This window comes from Hemitrygon akajei, chromosome 4, assembly GCF_048418815.1.
Source record: "Hemitrygon akajei chromosome 4, sHemAka1.3, whole genome shotgun sequence".
In the NCBI taxonomy this organism is placed as follows: Eukaryota; Metazoa; Chordata; class Chondrichthyes; order Myliobatiformes; family Dasyatidae; genus Hemitrygon; species Hemitrygon akajei.
Window position 1 is genome coordinate 34900889 of NC_133127.1, and position 20348 is coordinate 34921236.

Sequence of the window (20348 nt, forward strand, 5' to 3'; positions counted from 1 at the left end):
AATATGGCACTTTTTGGGAAATATGTTGCAAAAAATGTCTTTTTCTTGGCAACAGATGAAATTACTGATTATTTTGATGGGCATACTTAGTAGACAAACAGGCATTGACTCAAAACAGAGAACATTACAGCACAGTACAGGCCCTTCAGCCCACGACGTAGTGCTGACCTTTCAACCTACACTAAAATCAATCTAACCCTTCCCTCCCACATAACCATGGCAGCACAGAGTTAGCTTAGCACAGTGCTCAGTGCTTTGGAGTTTCAAGCTCAAACCTGACGCAGTCCGTAAGGAGTTTCTACGTCCTCCCCGTGTTTGCGTCAGTTTCCTTTGGGCTGCTCCAGTTTCCTCCCACGTTCCAAAGACACACCTGCTAGTAGGTTCCTCAGCCACTATAAGTTGTCCTGTGATTGGGCTAGGGTTAAACAGGTGGGTTGCTGCATGGTGCAGCTTGCTGGGCTGGAAGGGCCTGTTCCAATTGTACCTCTAAATAAAAACCCTATCACCAATTGCCTCTGTGCCTCTCTAAGCTCCTTAAATGCTCCGAATGTACTGTATCTTCCTCAGCGTCAACAAGGCAAAGGAAATGATTATCAACTTCAGGACAGCCTGCACCACTCACATCCCTCTTTACATCCATGCACACAGTTTCACACTCCTGGGAGTCCTCATCTCACACAAACTCTCACGGTCCCAGAACACGTCCTACACAATCAGGAAAGCTCACCAGCACCTCTACTTTCCAAGGAGGCTGAAGAGAGCCAGACTTTGCAGAAATAATATTCACAGCCTTCTACAGATGTGCGGTAGAGAGCATCCTGACGTGCTGCATCACGGGCAGGATGCTCTGTAACGGGTTGTCAGAACTGCCCAACGCTTCACCGCACCATCCTACCCGCCATTGAGGACATGTATACAGAAAGTTGCCGGAAAAGGGCCAGCATCATCATAAGCAGGATAGGTGGGACCGTTCATGGACTGTTCGTCCCACTCCCATCAGGGAGGAGGCTACATAGCATCCACGCCAGGTCCACCAGACTCAAAAAACAGTTACTTTCTCCAAGTAGGCTGATCATCACTTCCAAGCACTAACCCACCCCTCCACCTCCCCCCTACCACCACTACTTTATCATTTCCTGTCAGAGTCACCTTATGTACAGACACTCCTCTGCCTAGTGTCACTTTATGGACATACAGTACAATGTATATACGCTATCTTATGCATTTTTGGTCCATGTTCTAAAAGCAGTAGGCATCAATGTTCATTAAAAGGTGAAAATACGACGTTTAAAACATTATTATATGTAATACTTATAAACATATAAATCTTGGGATAAAATAACACAAGAAATCTCCTGATTTTGGGATATTGTTATAAGAGTGAAATGGATTGTAATGACTGGATTACTATCATCTATTATAATTTCTCAGAATCAGGTTTAATACCACTCACACATGTCGTGAAATTTGTTAACTTTGTGGCAGCAGTATGATGCAATACGTAGCAGGAGAAAAAAGAAAACTGAATTAAAGTACATATATATGTGTTTTGTTAAATTAAATAAATACTGCAAAACAAAAAAATCAAAAACTACTGAGGTAGTGTTCATGGGTTCAGTGTCCATTCAGAAATCGGATGGCAGAGGAGAAGAAGCTGTTCCTGAATCGCTGAGTTGTGCCTTCAGGCTTCTGTACCTTCTTCCTGATAGTAACAAGAGGGCATGTCCTGGGTGATGGGGTCCTTAGTGATGGATGCTGCCTTTTTGGGTTACTGCTTGATGAAGATGTCTTGGATACTACGGAGGCTAATGCCCATGAGGGAGTTGACTAACTTTACCATTCGCTGCAGCTCACTTTGATCCTGTGCAGTAGCCCCGCGCCCCTTGCCCACCCCTCACACGCACCAGACAGAGGTGTAGCCAGTTAGAATGCTCTCCACTGTACGTCTGTAGAAATTTGGAGAGCGTCTTTGGTGACATACCAAATCGCCTCAAACTCCTAATGAAATATAGCCACTGTCTTGTTACTATAAGAAACATTTTCACTTCCCAAAAACAAATGAGTTATCAAGTCTATCAAGTCTCAAGGCTGTTGTGACTTTCAGTTAACACACACACACACACACACAGTGCTGGGGGAACTCAGCACGCCATACAGCATCTATGGAAAAGAGTACAGTGGATGTTTTGGGCAGAGACCCCAGCAGGGTCTCAGCCTGAAGCATCCACTCTACTCTCTTCCACAGATGCTGCCTGGCCCGCTGAGTTCCCCCAGCATTGTGTGTGTGTGTGTGTGTGTGTTGCTTTGGACTTCCAGCATCTGAAGATTTTCTCTTGTTTGTGACTTTCAGTTGCAGCTTTTACTGGGTTTTCATTTCAGTCAGACGGCAGATTTCCCCTTCAGCAGTCAGAAAGCAACTCATGACCCCTCAAAAAGTGTTTCACCATCACACTTAACCCCATGATAGCAGTATATTCACAACTTTGCAGGGAATCAAAACAGAAAACTTCCTCTTCTGCATTTAATTTCACTCTAGCTGGACTTTGAAGTGCTCTGTCCCTCCCCACTTCACTAGCAGCATTGATTCTTGTTTGTGCCAAGACAGGTAGACAGATGTCTCACTCACACACAAAAAAAAATCATCTCCTGCTTGGTCTCAGCAGCAATAAAAGTCCTGCAGCAGTAAGAGGAAGAACTTTAACATAGCGTCAATGGAATACGAGACCCGATTGTGCAAGCTGGAGTGACGGGAGACCTGGAGAGAAGTGTGAAGGCAGCACTTGCTGTTGAACACTGCAGAACTGACACTTCCTCCTTCGATGTACTAAGTGTAAGGAAAGGGGAATTACCTTCTTCTGAGCAACTGCAGAAGCCACTTGAAGATTGCTGAGGCTACTGGTTTCAAAACCCTGTTCCTATGCATCAAAACTGTGTGCTCTGGGCAGCTATGTGAAGAAGGGCACTGGCCCTGGAGCACCAGGAATGAATTTGCACTGGAGGCAGTTCAGAGAAGGCTCACAAGTTTGCTTCCTGAGGTGGAGGGAGTGGCTTTTAAATGATCAACTGGGCACATTGGATCTATAATCACTGGAGGTCAGAGAGAATGATGTGACCTTCCTGGAATGAGACAGTTGCTGAGAGGGTGACACCTCTTTCAGGATAATCTATTTAACACAGAGCTCTGGAGGGATGAACATAGAACATAGAAACCTACAGCATATTACAGGCCCTTCGGCCCTCAATGTTGTGCCGACCATGTAACCTACTCTAGAAACTGCCTAGAATTTCCCTTCTGCATAGCCCTCCCCTTTTCTAAGCACCAAGCACCTATCTAAGAGTCTCTTAAAAGATCTTATGAGGGTCACAAATTTTCAGAATTCACCACTTCTGGGGTCACTGCAAATACTATAATCCCATGATGAAAGACTTTTGGATTCTAGTAGGTTTAAAAATCGGCTTGAAAGTGAGGTTTACCCAAGGCCAGTTCTGTGATGACCATTCCCCCCCCCCCCCCCATAGCAGAGGCAGGGGCCCTGTTTTGCTGTTCCCATTTCTTACAGACCACACTTTGTCCATGACAGCATATTTCAAAGCTGCAAAGATGGGAGGGGGCTAGCAAGTTTTAAGAAGAACAAGGAATCTGCAAAGACATAAGCGTAGTGAATAGGCAAGAAGATGGTAGATGGTGCACAATGTAGCAAAATACAAGATCATCCACTTTGGAACAAAGAGTGAGAAAGAAAATTATTTAAATTGAAGTGTGACAAAAAATGTTGTGGTGCAAAGGGAGTCTGGAGTTGAGGATCATGGAATGCAAAATGTAATCATGAGTTGTGACAAATAATTAGGAAGGCTAATTGAACCTTGGCCTTTACTGGAATAGACACGGAGTATCAAAGCAGGGAAGTTCTTACGCATCATATCTGCAATACTGCATCTTTGAATTCCATGTTTAAGGAAGAACATCCTTGCATTGGAGGCACTGTTGAGAAGGTTCACTAGGTTGATTCCTGAGATACCATTTGAAGAAAGTTGAGCTGGTTGGGCCAATATTCATTGGAGCTTAGAAAACTGAGAGGGAAACTTAATCAATCTTTACAAGATTCTGAGAGGAACTGACAAGAGATACTGCGAGCTCAAGCTAAAATTTGAGGTGGGGGGGGTTATATGGGAGGCAGGGCTTGAGGGTCGGCACAACATTGTGGGCCGAAGGGCCTGTAATGTGCTGTACTATTCTATGTTCTATGTCATCAGTTGAGGTGGTGTTGAGGAGGATTTTTCCTCTCTCTGAGGATAATGAATCTTTAGAATTCTCTACTCCAGAGAGTGTGTGAATGGTTGAATATACTCAAGATGGAATTAACAGATATTTGAAATACAAAAGATTCAATGGCATTCGGAGAGTGCAGAAAAGTAGCGTTGAGGCCAGGACTGGATCTCAGTAAATGGATGAATGGGTTCCAAACACCAGTTAGCTTTCTCCTAGGATTTTCATTTCTCATGCAATGTGGAAGCATTTGCTTAAGTAAAGGTGCAAAGTGGACGATCCAACTATGTTAGCCTAAGAATTTACCACCACTGACATCAGTCTTTAACCAACTCTTTGTGAAAAAAAACAGCTGAGAGCACATCTTTGGAAGTTAACGACATCCTAGCTGTAATACTGAACACGTGCATTCCAGAGCCAGCTGTATCACTGACTATGCTATTTCAGTACTGCATCAACCCAGTAACGTGAAGTGCTTAGGTTATGTCCTATTCACAAAAAGCAGGACAAAGCCAGTCTGGTTAATTACTGCCTAGTCAGCAAAGTGACAAATTACTGTTCACATGTGCTATTATGCAGCATTTCCATCACATGGTCAGGAGTGGAGATATTCCATTTGCAACTCCTCGGAAAACGAAGCAGTCTGTGACAATAAGTGACAAGTAGAGTTAGATAAGTGACAAGTAGAGTTAGATAAGTGACGAGTAGAGTTGGCCTCACATCATGATAAACCATTCAAAAAGAGATGGTTTAACCAACTCTGATGTTCAAGAGCTTTGCCATGACAAGCCCCCCACCTTCAACATCCTGAGGTCCAGTCACAACCTGAAACAATTAAATCAGCCGCTTAAGAGACTGTGATTACAAAAGCAAGTCGGGGGGCGGGCATACTTCACTGAGGGTGTTACTTCCAGGCACCCGAAATCCTTTCCACCATTTACAAGAGTCAAATCCACCACCAACAGGACACAAATGGAGTATTCTTTATTTGCCTCAGTAAGGGCAGCTCTAACAACTCTGGCACCAGCCAGAGTAACAGAACCTACTTGTTCAGTACCCCGTCCACAACTCTAAACACTCCACAAATACAAGGGATTCCGCAGATGCTGGAAATCCAAATCAACACATACGAAATGCTGGAGGAACTCAGCAGGTGGGGAAATGAGTAAAGAGTTGATGTTTCGGTCAAAGACCCTACTTCAGGACTGGAAGGGAATGGGGAAGACACCAGAATGAAAAGGTGGGGAGATGGGAAGGGGGCCAAGCTAGAAGGTGATGGGTGAAGCCAATTGGGTGAGAAAGGTAAAGGGCTGAAGGAGAGGGATTCTGACAGGAGAGGAGAGTGGACCATAGGAGAAAGGGAAGGAGGAGGGGCACCAGGGGAAGTGATGGGAAGGTGAGGAAAAAGAGGTAAGAGGCCAGAATAGGGACTAGAAGAAGAGGGAAGAGAAGGAGAAAAGGGAAAAAAAAAATACTGGAAGGAGAAATACAAGTTCATGCCATCAGGTTGGAGGCCACCTAGAAGGAATACAAGGTACTGCCCCTCCATGCTGAGAAAGCCCTCAAAGATGGTACTTTTTCCACCCACCTGGTTTCACCTATCATCTTTTATTTTGTTCTCCTTTCTCCCCTCCCCCTTTCCTTTCCAGTGCTGGTGAAGGGTCCCGGCCTGAAATGCCGACTGTGAACTCTTCTTCATAGTTGCAGCCTGACCTGCTGAGTCCCTCCAGCATTTTGAGTGTGTTAGTCTAAACCTGCCTCTCCTCTGCCAACGTTGCACAGTAGCGAAATGCAGTGCAGTTACAGGCCCTGGCAACTTCAGCAGCACCTCCAGTGTCTGCATCCTCTAAACCAGCAGTTCCCAATCTTTTATATGCCATGGACCAAAACCGGTAAAGCAAGGGGCACGTGGACCACAGGTTGGAAATTCTGCTCTAAGGGCACCTGCAGCAGGTTCATGATACACCTGCTTGTTCTCCCCAATAATCAGAATCAGGTTCAATATCATTGACATATGTCATGATATTTGTTAACTTTGCAGAAGCAGTACAATGCAATACATGATAAATATAGAAAATCTGAAATTCAGTAAATCGATATACACACATATTAAATAATTGAATTAGGATAAGTAGTACAAAAACAGAAATTTAAAAGAAAGTAGTGGGTTAGTGTTCAATGTCCATTTAGAAATTGGATTGCAGAGGGGAAGAAGCTGTTGCTGAATTGTTGAACGTGGGATTTCAGGCTTCTGTACCTCCTTCCTGACAGGTAACAATGAGAAGAGGGCATGTCCTGGGTGGTGGGAGTCCTTGACGATGGAAGCTGCTTTCCTGAGGCACTGCTCCTTGAAGATGTCTTGGATATTATGGAAGCTAGTACCCATGATGGAGCTGACTAAGTTCAGAACTCTCTGTAGCTTACTTTGACCCTGTACAATAGACCCCACCCACCCCTCCCCCATACCAGCCGGTGATGCAGACAGTCAGAATGCTGCATAATGTTCTGAATTGGAAATGAGTCTCTGCTCCTTCATCTTTACTAGGCTAAGTCCTGGTATTCCCTAGCCAACATTATGGCAGCACCTTGACCAGAGGAGACCAGCAGTGATTCAGAAGAGCAGATCACCACCACCTTCTCAAGGGATAAGAACTGCTGCTCATATCAGTAACACCCACAACCCAATGGAAACAAAACACAAATAACAAAGAAAAGCAAACCATATCTGACAAGCTTCTCACTCACCAGCCTAATTTAGTTTCCTTGTAAATGACAATCGTATTCAGATCGTAAGTCCAGAACGAGGGGTCACAGTTTAAGGATAAAGGGGAAGCCTTTTAAGAGCGAGTTGAGGAAAAACTTCTTCACACAGAGAGTGGTGAATCTGTGGAATTCTCTGCCACAGGAAACAGTTGAGGCCGGTTCATTGGCTATATTTAAGAGGAAATTAGATATGGCCCTTTTGGCTAAAGGGATCAGGGGGTATGGAGAGAAAGCAGGTACAGGGTTCTGAGTTGGATGATCAGCCATGATCGTACTGAATGGCGGTGCAGGCTTGAAGGGCCGAATGGCCTACTCCTGCACCTGTTTTAAGTTTCTATGTTTTCTTTCATTTTACAAATTTCTTCAAAATCCCCACAAGATTATTTATTGTAGTAAAAAGTGAAACTCTCCCTTATATTAACTTTCATTCTCGCTTTATTTTGACAGATCGTTTGTAACTTCCTCAATCCTCTAACACCCTCCCCATAATACAGTTGAAGTAACATTCCAGAGGTAACCTTGACAAGGATGTGTTAAGGTTTAGCATTACCTCTTTACTTTGATTTGATGCTCATCAATTATGGAATGGCTTCATTAGCTAGCCCTCCCACCCCCGGGACAGCAAGATTATTCAGAAAGATGGCTAGCGAAAACCCAGACTCATCAAATGTTGAAACAAGTCCCATAGGTGACCACATTACAACATGGCAGAAATGGTGTGGGCCTTATCTTAACAAGTGATACTGAAATAATGTAGCAGTGGGTATTGTGAATCATAACTAGTTAAGTGGACAGATTTTAACAACAGCATTTCACCTCTGTGTCAGGAAAATGAAATGACAGCCCCCACTGACCCGCCGAGCTCCTTGTTCATTGTTGTCATGAAAAGCTAAATGGTACTTTATTCCCTGGAGCGTAGAAGAATGAGGGGAGATTTGATAGAGGTATATAAAATTATGAGGGTATAGATAGAGTGAATGCAAGCAGGCTTTTTCCACTGAGGCTAGGGGAGAAAAAAACCAGAGGACATGGGTTAAGGGTGAAGGGGGAAAATTTTTTAAAGGAACATGGGCTTCTTCACACAGAGAGTGGTGGGAGTGTGGAATGAGCTGCCAGATGAAGTGGTAAATGCGGGCTCACTTTTAACATTTAAGAAAAACTTGGACAGGTACATGGATGAGAGGGGTATGGAGGGATATGGTCCAGGTGCAGGTCAGTGGGACGAGGCAGAAAAATGGTTCGGCACAGCCAAGAAGGGCCAAAAGGCCTGTTTCTGTGCTGTAATATTCTATGGTTTACTATTGCCCTTCGTGGAAGGGAATTTGTCAATCTTACCCATTCCGGGCCTTTAAGAAATTCCAAACAACGATGGGATTAGCATCGTAGTGTAGCAGTTAGTGATCAGTGTTCAATTCCTGCTGTTGTCTGTAAGGAGTTCTCCCCGTGACCGCATGGGGTTCCTTCAGGTACTCCATATTTCTCGCACTGTCCAAAGACGTACGGATGAGTAGATTAATTCGTCACAGGTGTGTAACTGGGCAGCACAGACTCAATGGGCCAAAAGGCCTGTTGCCATTCTCTATCTTTTTCAACCCCACCCTTGGAAATGGCCACTCACGCCATTGAGAACAAGGACAACAAGGGACGAGCAGTAATTGTTGATCCCCTGAAAAATGTTAAAAAAATAAGAACTGAAAAACGAGGGACTTGCCAATTCTGGAATCTGGAGTAACAGTCTATGGGGGGAACTCAACAGGTCAGACAACATTCTAAGGATGGAAAAGGAACTGTCGACATTTTGGGTTGAAACCCTGTACCAGGACCCCTTCCCCCACCCATCCCACCAAATAGATGCTCTCTGGCCTGCTGAGTTCCTCCAGAGATCGTTCACTGAAATAAAGACCCAACTCAGCAGAAACTGTGTGTGTGAGAGAGTGAGAGAGTGAGAGTGTGAGAGTGAGTGTGTGTGTGTGTGTGTGTGTGTGTGTGTGTGTGTGTGTGTGTGTGTGTGTGTGTGTGTGTGTGTGTGTGTGTGTGTGTGTGTGTGTGTGTGTGTGTGTGTGTGTGTGTGTGTGTGTGTGTGTGTGTGTGTGTGTTTGGATTGCCAGCATCTGCAGAGTTTCTCAGGTTTCTAAGCTTTTCTTCCTTCATTGTATGTAAATCTTAAGATGCTGGTGTCATTCAGAAGTAAGGAACACTGCTGACTGGCATGACAAGATCTTCAAATTCCACTCCAGAGTCACGATGATAATGTCTAGTCATACACACACTGGTGTCATACTGCAGCAGAGTTTCCTCTCAACAGGTTTTACCACTGCTGAAAAGTCATTAGCAATTTATGAATATCGTGTGACATTGATTAATAAGGGCCTCAACCAAGTCATAGCCACCACTGAAGGTGCCTGTTGAGATAAATGCTAGTGAGAGTCAGGCACAAGCAAGCAGGCAACTCACTATTACATTCTTCCTTTTCCCACTCCTCCGTACTCCCTGCTCCTTTATTAAGTGTCCTCAAACCCACAACACAAATATACGAAGACAAGTCTCAATCAAGTCCCACCTCTGTTTGATGAAATCCTCCAACTCCTTGCAGGTTTTCCGCCCATCGTTCATGTGCTGGATCAGATTGTCATAGCCAACCGTGCTGGTTATGTCCGTACTCTGGAAGCAGAAGAGAAATGCACAATTGGAACGGGGAGAAAGCTCTTTACAAGGGATTGCATTTTAAAGATAAATTTATTTCCAAAGCTACTGAAACAATCAAATTGTAATCCTTCCCCCAAACTATCATTCCCTTTATGTTACAGCTGTACGGCCATCACACATCAGTGATCCCAGTGTCGTGATCAAACACGTTGCTTAGAGACACCTAGACGGTACATGTTGCCTTCCCGGTGCCAGGGCCCGTGGCATTCTAAAGGGGGAGGGGGAGCAGCCAGAAATCATGGTACATATTGGCACTAAAGACGTAGTTGGGAAAGGTGAGGAGGTCCTGAAGAGAGATTTTAGGGAGCAAGGTAGCAAGCTGAAAAGCAGGATCCCCAAAGTAGCAATCTCTGAACAGATGCCTGTCAGTGAGGGTGAGAGTACGGTGGCTCGGCAGACAAACGTGGGCTGAGGAACTGGTGCAGGGACCAGAGCATTAAATTTCTGGATCATCAGGATCTCTTCCGTGGGGTGCCTCTGTTCTTAAAAAAAAATCAAATCATTAGAAAGAGGTGAAATAGGTTTGGAAGATGTAGAATCGTTGTGAGTAGAACTAAGAAACCGCAAGGGTAAAACGACCCTGATGGGATTTATATAACAGGCCTCCAAACAGTAGCCAAGCTACGGGATACAATCACAATGGAAGATAAAAAACGCATGTCAAAAGGGCAATGCTACAATAGTTATGGGGGATTTCTATATGGAGGTAGATTGGGAAAATCAGGTTGGCGCTGGATACCAAGAGGGGGAATACATAGAATGCCCTCAAGATGGCTGCTTAGAACAGCTTATGTTTGAGCTCTGGAGGAGAGAGGCAATTCTGGATTGAGTGTTACCAGAATTCATTAGCGGGTCTAAGGTATAGGAACCCTTAGGAGCCAGTGATCATACTACGGTACAATTCACCCTGCAATTTGAGAAGGAGAAGCTGAAGTCAGATGTATCAGTATTGCAGTAGGGTAAAGGGAAATAGAGGCATGAGAAAACAGCTGGCCAAAATAAATTGGAAGGGAACACTAGCAGGGATGACAATGGAGCAGCACTGGCTGGAATTTCTGGGAGCAATTCTGAAAGCATAGATACATCTCAAAGAAGGAGTATTATTCTCAAGGCAAGATGATGCAACCCTGGCGATAAGGGAAATCAAAGCCAACATAAAAGCCAAAAGAAAGGGCATATAATAGAGCAAATATTACTGGGAAATTAGAGAATTAGGAAGCTTTTAAAAACCAACAAAAAGCAACTAAAAAGTCATAAAGAAGAAGGTGGAATATGAAGGCAAGCTAGCCAATAATATTAAAGAGGATACCAAAAGTTTCTTCAGATACAAAAAGTGTATAAGAGAGGCAAAAGTGAATATTGGTCCACTGGAAAACTATGGAGAGGTAGAAATGCAGGTCAAGGAAATGGTGGACGAACAGATTAAGTACGAGGGGTGATTGATAAGTTTGTGGCCTAAGGTAGGAGTCAATTTTAGAAAACCTAGCACATTTATTTTTCAACATAGTCCCCTCCTACATTTACACACTTAGTTCAGCGGTCATGGAGCATACAGACCCCTTCTTTGTAGAAATTGGCTTCTTGGACCTCCAGAAGTGGTCCACAGCAGGGGTGATTTATAAGTTTGTGGCCGAAGGTAGAAGGAGATGAGTTATTAACTTCAAACTTTCTGCATAATCACTCAAAGAGTTGAACTGCATGTACATGTAACGAGAGCTGTATAACTCATCTCCTTCTACCTTAGGCCACAAACTTATCAATCACCCCTGCTGTGGACACTTTCTGGAGAACCAAGATCCGTATGCTCCACGACCGCTGGACTAAGTGTGTAAATGTAGGAGGGGACTATGTTGAAAAATAAATGTGCTAGGTTTTCTAAAATCGACTCCCCCTACCTTAGGCCACAAACTTATCAATCACCCCTCGTATTTTGCATCAGTCTTCACTGTGGAAGACACTAGCAGTGTGTCAGGGGACAGAAGTGTGTGAAGTTGTCATACAAGGTAGAAGGTGCTTGGGAAGCTGCAAGTTCTGAAGGTAGACGGGTCATCTGGACCAGATAGTCCACACCTCAGGGTTCTGATGAGATTGTGGAGGCATTAGAAATAATCTTTCAAGTATCAATGGATTCAGGCATGGTTCCAAAGGACTGGAAAATTACAAATGTCTCACCACTTTTTCAAGAAGGGAGAAAGGCAGAAGAAAGGAAACTACTGGCCAGTTAGTCTGACCTCAGTGGTTGGGAAGATGTTGGAGTCGTTGCTAACAATGTGGTTTCAAGGTACTTGGGGCCACATGATAACACAGGCTACAGGCAGCATGGTTACCTTAAAAGAAAATCTTGCCTGACACGTCTGTTGGAATTCTTTGAAGAGATAACAAACAGGTTAAACAAAAGAGAATCTGTGGATGTTGTGTACTTGGATTTTCAGAAGGCCTTTGACAAGGTGCTCCACATAAGGCTGCTTAACAAGTTTACAGCCCATGGTATTACAGGAAAGATACTAGCATGGATAGATCATTGGCTGAGGACAAAGAGTAGGAATAAAGGGAGCCTTTTCTGGCTGGCTGCCAGTTACTACTGGTTTTCCACAGGGGTTTGTGCTGGGACTACTTCCTTTTAAGTTATATGTCAATGATTTGGATGGCGGAATTGATGGCTTTGTGGCCAAGTTTGCGGGATGATACAGAGTTACAGTGGCATGCAAAAGTTTGGGCACCCCTCGTCAAAATTTCTGTTACTTTGAATAGCTAAGCAAGTAAAAGATGACTTGATTTCCAAAAGGCATAAAGTTAAAGATCTCACATTTCTTTAATATTTTAAGCAAGATTACTTTTTTATTTCTATCTTTTACAGTTTCAAAATAACAAAAAAGGAAAATGGCCCGAAGCAAAAGTTTGGGCACCCTGTATAGTCAGTACCTAGTAACACCCCCTTTAGCAAGTATCACAGCTTGTAAACGCTTTTTGTAGCCAGCTAAGAGTCTTTCAGTTCCTGTTTGGGGGATTTTTGCCCATTCTTCCTCGCAAAAGGTTTCTAGTTCTGCGAGATTCTTGGGCCGTTTTGCATACACTGCTCTTTTGAGATCTATCCATAGATTCTCCAGGATGTTTAGGTCGGGGGATTGTGAGGGCCATGGCAAAACCTACAGCTTGTGCCTCTTGAGGTAGTCCATTGTGGATTTTGAGGTGTGTTTAGGTTCATTATCCTGTTGTAGAAGCCATCCTCTTTTCATCTTCAGCTTCTTTACAGACAGTGTGATGTTTGCTTCTAGAATTTGCTGGTATTTAATTGAATTCATTCTTCCCTTTACCAGTGAAATGTTCCCCATGCAACTGGCTGCAACACAAGCCCAAAGCATGATTGATCCACCCCCGTGCTTAACAATTGGAGAGGTTTTCTTTTTATGAAATTCTGCACCCTTTTTTCTCCAAACATACCTTTCCTCATTGCGGCCAAAAAGTTCTATTTTAACTTCATCAGTCCACAGGACTTGTTTCCAAAATGCATCAGGCTTGTTTAGATCTTCCTTTGTAAACTTCTGACACTGAATTTTGTGGTGAGGACACAGGAAAGGTTTTCTTCTGATTTTGCGCAGGTGTCGCTGCACAGTAGAACAGTGCACCACCACTCCAGAGTCTGCTAAATCTTCCTGAAGGTCTTTTGCAGTCAAATGGGGGTTTTGATTTGCCTTTCTAGCAATCCTACGAGCAGTTCTCTCGGAAAGTTTTCTTGGTCTTCCAGACCTCAACTTGACCTCCACCGTTCCTGTTAAATGCCATTTCTTAATTACATTACGAACTGAGGAAATGGCTACCTGAAAATGCTTTGCTATCTTCTTATAGCCTTCTGCTTTGTGGGCATCATTTATTTTAATTTTCAGAGTGTTAGGCAGCTGCTTAGAGGAGCCCATGGCTGCTGATTGTTGAGACAAGGTTTGAGGAGTCAGGGTATTTATAAAGCTTTGAAATTTGCATCACCTGGCCTTTCCTAACGATGACTGTGAACAAGCCATAGCCCTAACAAGCTAATTAAGGTCTGAGACCTTGGTAAGAGTTATCTGAGAGCTCAAATCTCTTGGGGTGCCCAAACTTTTGCATGGTGCTCCTTTCCCTTCTTCTCACTCTGGAATGGTACAAAACAAAAATAATACACTAATCTTGCTTAAAATGTTGAAAAGAATGTTTTCATCTTTAACTTGATGACTTTTGGAGATCAGTTCATCTTCTACTCACTTAACTAATGACAGTAACAGAAATTTTGACCAGGGGTGCCCAAACTTTTGCATGCCACTGTAGGTGGAGGGGCAGGTAGTTTTGAGCACACAGAGGCTACAGAAAGACTTAAACAAAATAGGAGCAACACACACAAAATGAAGGAGGAACTCAGCAGGCCAGGCAGCATCTATGGCTGTACAGTCGATGTTTCGGCCCAGCATTCTGACAGTGTTGCTTGGATTTCCAGCATCTGCAGATTTTTTCTTGTTTCTAACAAAATAGGAGAATGGGCAAAGAGGCAGGCTGATTACAGTGTCAGGAAGTGTATGGTCATGTACCTTGGTAGAAGAAATAAAAGGGTAGATTATTTTCTAAAAGGAGAGAAAACTCAAAAATCCGAGGTGCTAAGGGACTTGGGAGTCCTCCTGCAGGATTCTCTAAAGCTGAATTTGCAGGTTGAGTCTGGTGAGGAAGGATAATGTGATGTTAGCATTCATTTTGAGGGGACGAGAATATAAAAGTAAGGATATAATGCTGAGGCTTTATAAGGCATTGGTGAGGCCTCACCTTAAAGTATTGAGAGTAGTTTTGGGCCCCTTATCTAAAAAAGGATGTGTTGACATTGGAGAAAGTTCAAAGGAGGTTCACAAAAATGATTCTGGGATTGAAAGGCTTGTCATACAAGCAGTGTTTAATGGTTCTGGGCCTGTACTGTGAATCTGTGGAATTTGTTGCCACGGGCAGCTGCAGAGGCCATTACTGGGTATATTTAAGGCAAAGGTTGATAGATTCCAATTAATCAGGACATGAAGGGATATGGGGAGAAGGCAGGAGATTGGGGCTGAGAGGGAAATGGATCAGCCATGATGAATTGGTGGAGCAGACTCAATTGGCAAAATGGCCTAATTCTGCTCCTATATCTTATAGTCTTAGCTGCTTTCTGTGTTTATCTGATCTACTCACTCTACTGGTGACAGATTGGCTGCTACAGGTTTAAAGGTGGGCAGCTGGCCAACCAGAAACACAGCTCTGAAGGAGGTTAGAACATATGTGTTGAACAGCAAGCTGAGCTGTTAAGTGTGCAGGGAGACCAGTCTGAGGTCTTTGGTCAAACACAGTGCAAATCAACTGTCTTGCACTACGGCAGTAAACTAGAAGTCATTTAAAAAAAAATATACCCATTGCTTTTTGTCTTAATCATTTTGCACATGTAACCCAGATCTCTCTGTTTCTCTACCCTGCTAGAATTGCGCACTCTGGTTTAAATTGCCTCTTCCCAATTCATAACACAACATTCCTCTGTGTTGAATTTCATCTGACACTTTTGTTCATTTCACAACTCTAAATACTTCCACTTGAATTCTATTACTACCTTCTTGACAATTAAAAAACACAATGCAACCAATCCCTGGGAGAGACTACTGGAGACTTCGCTTTTGTCTGAACAAAAACTGTTCACTCTGACGCTATTCCTGTCACTTAAACATTTTTAACATTCTTTTTATCAATCAGATTCGATCTTGATAACAGGCTACTGGTTAGCATTTTAACAATGCCATTTTGGGAGTCTGTCCATGCATCATATCCACCACATCCCCCTCATTTAAAAAAAAAGTTATGAAACTAATTAAACTGAATTTGCCTTTAACGAGTCAGGACTTGGGTCACACACAGACAAATGAGACTATACCTGTTTGACACCATTGTTAATAAGGATGAGTGAAGCTTTTATCTGGGTTGTATAATTCTGACTAGCCAGCTCTCTCAGTGTATCCATACTAACTTAGGTGATAACTATTTTCTCGTTTTATCTAAAAGTTTCCCCACCGCTGAAATTAGACTGATTAGCCAGCAGTTGCTTGGTTTATCCTTACATCCATTTTTAAGACATATCTTAACACTGGATCTACAGATATTTAGAAGGTTATGGTCAGTAACTCCACTCTAGTTTCCACCAGGCACCAAGATGCACTCCATCTGGACTGGCCGATGACTTCAGGGACAGCCACTTACACTCAATTTCATCTCTCTTCCTCCCCTCTTCTCTCTCTCTCTATTTTACACATGCACAGCATCCACCGACTTTGACTTTAATTAAATCTCCTTTTCTTGCTAGTGATAGAGCATCTAAACCAATGTCCAATTTCTAAACAGACATTGAACCCATGAACACTACCTCACTACTTTTTTATTTCTGTAATCCTGCACTACTTATTTTAACTTACGGTAACTATTTAATAGACTTAAATATACTTACAGTAATTCAGGATTTTTTCCTCTATATTTATTTATCATGTATTGCATTGTATCGCTGCCAAAAAGTTACCAGATTTCATGACATACGCCGGTGATAAGTCTTATTAAAATTTAACCTATTCACAAACCATCTCAACCTTTAAAGCCTTCCACTGTTCAGTTAGAGTATTTTTCTGCCAGGTTTGGGTTCCAGTGTGCCCAGAGAAGGTATTTTCTTACCCCAATGGAAATGGCCCTTCTCTATTTGACTATTTGGAGTGGTCTATTTTCACTCCCATTTCTACTCTAAAAGTTATAATACCACAATCAATGTCCCCTAAATGGCCCTCACTAATTCTTGCTTCATTTAGCCTGAACTGAGTTCACCAATTCATCTTTCCTTGTAGGGTTTTAAATATTCTAGGGGGGGAAAATTCCCTCCACTCTGCTTTTTTATATTAGGGTCATGTTTCTGTACAGGTCTGTTCCTGGATATTTTTCCCACTAGTTGACAGCCTTTAGGTTAACAACTAGTGACACCCCTTCTTTCTCTTTATTTACTGAACAGCTTGTATCCCCTCCAAGAGGACCACAACCTTGCCATGACCCAGAGAACTATGTCAGCTGGAGTCAGGGCCTTATGCTTTGGGCTCTTGGTAAGGTCACCCATGCCAAACAGGTCAAAGGGTAAGAGGCCATAGCAAGAGTGGAGCATCGGTCCTCCAGTTTCAGGGGTTCAGCTCAGTGCCAACAACCCTGACTGCTAAAACAAATTTGTTACGGAAACAGCAATGAAGAATCCTTCCACATCTGAGTGTTCCTGAGTCTCCACTTGGGACTTGTATGATTGACAGTAGTGAAAACCGAGAGGAAGCTACTGACATGATGAAAGAAGCCCTGAACACCAACAGAGTTGGAGGAGCTTCATTGCTGCCCTGAACACCAGCGGCATAATGATTAGTAAGTAAGCTGCATGCAGGAATAGTGAGTATACAGCTCAGCTATTTTTTATATCTTCATTGTCTCAGTATCGAAACCCAAACCCTAACCCTTACACAGCCATTTTCACTTCCAGCTCTCCCACTTAGTTTGCAAACCTCTGAAACCTCTTCGCACTTGCTTTTAGACTAATTCTGCTTAAAGTTGCCAGATATATTAATTTCTACTTTGTTTACCTTTTCTCTCATCAGCACTACTTCCCAAGCCCATTGATTGGCTGATTTGGGGTTATTGGTATAGAAACACCAATGCCAAGAAACAGCAAAGTCTTCAGAAAGTGGTGGATGCAGACACCTCCCAGTCCATCACAGGCAAAGCCCTCCCCACCACTGAGCACATTTACATCAGTGACCCCCACCATCCAGGCCTTGCTCCCTCCTCGCTGCTGTCATCAACAGGGAGTACAGGAGCCTTAGATCCGACACCACCAGGTTCAGAAGCAGTTATTACCCTACAACCAACAGGCTCCTGAAGCGGCACGGATAACTTCACTGTCCAAAACTCTGAACTGATTCCACACCTCCGGATTCACTTTCAAGGACTCTACAACTCACATTCTCAGTATTTTTTCTATTTGCACAATTTGATTTTTTTTTTTTGCGCATTGGTTGTTTATGTGTTGCTTTTCTTTATCTTTCTGTTGTATTTCTTTATCTTTGTGAATGCCTGCAAGAAAATGAATCACGAGGTTGTATATGGTGACTTTGATAAAAATTTACTTTGACTAGAATTATGGAGACGAACGGTATAGGAACACCCTTCTGCCTGTTGAATCGACACCGGCCATCAAGCAGCAAACACGAGGAAATCTGCAGATGCTGGAAATTCAAACAACAACACACACAAAATGGTGGTGGAACACAGCAGGCCAGGCAGCATCGATAGGGAGAAGCGCTGTCGACGTTTCGGGCCGAGACCCTTCGTCAGGGCATCAAGCACCCGTTTTTACGCTAATCTTACCCTACCCTAGCCCTCTTATTTTCCCACTTACCCATCAACTCTCTCCAAAGACTGCCACTCACCTACACACTAGGGGCAATTAACCTATCAACCCACTGGAGTAAACCTGCATCCACAGGGAGAGGATGCAAGCCCCATAGACGAGTCACTCGAGGTTGGAATCAGGTTGCCTGGGATGAGAGGGAGCACCTCTACCAGCTGTGCTGTCTGAATTGGTTTAAACTTACTCTGCAGCCACACCAAGCCTCCTGCCAGGATAAAGATCAGCTGAATCCGTCACATGCATCGTTCACTTCAAAACTAATCAGCTGGGGACAGCCCACAAGCGTTGACATGCTTCTGGCACCATATTTACTAACCCTAATCCTAACCACGTGGCTTTAGACTGTGGGAGCGATCCCACACGGTCACGGAGTGAAAGTACAAACTCCTTACGGAGAGCGGCAGGAACCGAACCCTAATCGGTGATCACTTGAGCTAACTGCCTCACTGTTGGTGTAAAGTGACTGCACTCACCCCTTCGCGACCATGCCACCGCTAATCTCGTCCACTGAGGTACAACCCACCCTCTCGCAGGAGTGCTGCCCCACAAACCTCAATGCAGCAACACTGCACCATTTATTCTCACCACACGTTCATCCACACCATTTTCCATCCTCTCTGCCTGCCACTGGAAATTACAGAGATCCTGCTTCTCAGATTCTTTCCTAACTCAGGGCAAGTCCAACATGTGGCTCGCGATCAGGTGCAAAATCACTCCAATATGATCAAATGAAAGGAAGGACAATTGGGAAAACAGTGGTACACTGTTACAGTACATCTGCGTTTCACAAACACACAAGTTCTGTTCAACATTTTATCAAAACACGGAAGTGAGGGAGGCGGAGGAATGGGCAGGTGCAGCCACAGTAATACACCTGTCCATTCACCTCCTTCCTCACCTCCAGTCAGGGCCTCAAACAGAGCTTCCAGATGAGGCAACTCTTCATCTGCAAACCTGCTAGGGCGGTCCATGGTGCCCAGTGCTCCCAATGTAATTCCTCAGCATTGGTGAGACCCGTCGTAAACCTGGGGATCGCTTCGTCGAGCACTTCCGTCCCACCCACCAAAAGCAGAACTTTCAATTACGATTCCTATTCCTGTTCCAACATGCCAGTCCATGGTGAGGCCACCCTCAGGGTGGAGGAACAACACCTTATTTTCCATCTGGGTAGCCTCCAACCTGATGGCATGAATATTAATTTCTGCTTCTGGTTTTTTTAAAAAAAGCATTTCCCCCCCCCTCAGCTCTTTTTTGATTCCCCACGCTAGCCTCTTACCCATTCTCACCTGCCTATCACGTCTCTCAGGGTCTCCTCCTCTTTCCCTTTCTTCTCTCCCATCAGATTCCTTCCTCTCCAGTCTTTCCTACCCACTTGTCTTCTCCCAATATCTTCTTGCTATCCTTCGTCCCTTCCCCTCCCTCCTTTTTATTCCGGTTTCTCCCTCCTTCCTTTCCAGTCCTGAAGAAGGGTCTTGGCCCAATATGTCGACTGTCTATTCATTCTCATACACGTTACCTGACCTGCTGAGTTCCTCCAGCATTTTGTGTGTGTGTGTTGCTTTGTCTGTCCAATGCTGAATCCTGCTTAACATGTTTTTTTAAAATCTAAAAACAGTAGTCATTTACCAGCATTACAGGATATAAAACTAAACAGAAAATACATTCTTCAAGAAGTGATTGTGAAATGGGTACACAAGGGGAACATAGCAGATGTTATGCATTTTATATTTTTTAAGTTCTAGAGAAACTTCAAACAACACACTTAATCACCTGACTTATTATAAATAACAGGGCATCTAAAATCAGGCAACAAACAACCACACTGGGTAAAGAAATTACAGCATGGAAAAGGCATGTTTATTTTAAAAGACCAACATACGATGGAAAATTAAAATTCCATGAATATCAGTGGTTACAAAGAATTCAAAGATCTCTGCTCTAGCTGCTGTGGTACTGAAACCAGGGCTTGGGCTGCTCCAGGGAGTGGATCCAAGGACTCAATCTGCTTCGGAAAGTTGTCACTCATTTCTACTGTTTGCATGATTTCACTCTTTTCCCCTTTTCTCTACACAGTGGTTTTGGCCTTTTTTTAAAATTGGGTTCTTTGTGTTTCCTGATTTGTGACTGCCTGTAAGCAGACAAATCTCAAGGAGTATA

The 20348-nt window shown here is 43.6% G+C and overlaps 1 protein-coding gene across 1 annotated transcript in view; it reads right to left on the reverse strand.

Moving 5' to 3' along the window:
• pstpip2 (proline-serine-threonine phosphatase interacting protein 2) overlaps nt 1-20348 on the reverse strand; it is a 144118-nt gene that overhangs the window by 91347 nt on the left and 32423 nt on the right. The window contains exon 2 of the mRNA XM_073042290.1: nt 9591-9691. Within this exon, the coding sequence (XP_072898391.1) occupies nt 9591-9691 (101 nt within the window). The remainder of the gene's footprint in view (nt 1-9590; nt 9692-20348) is intronic.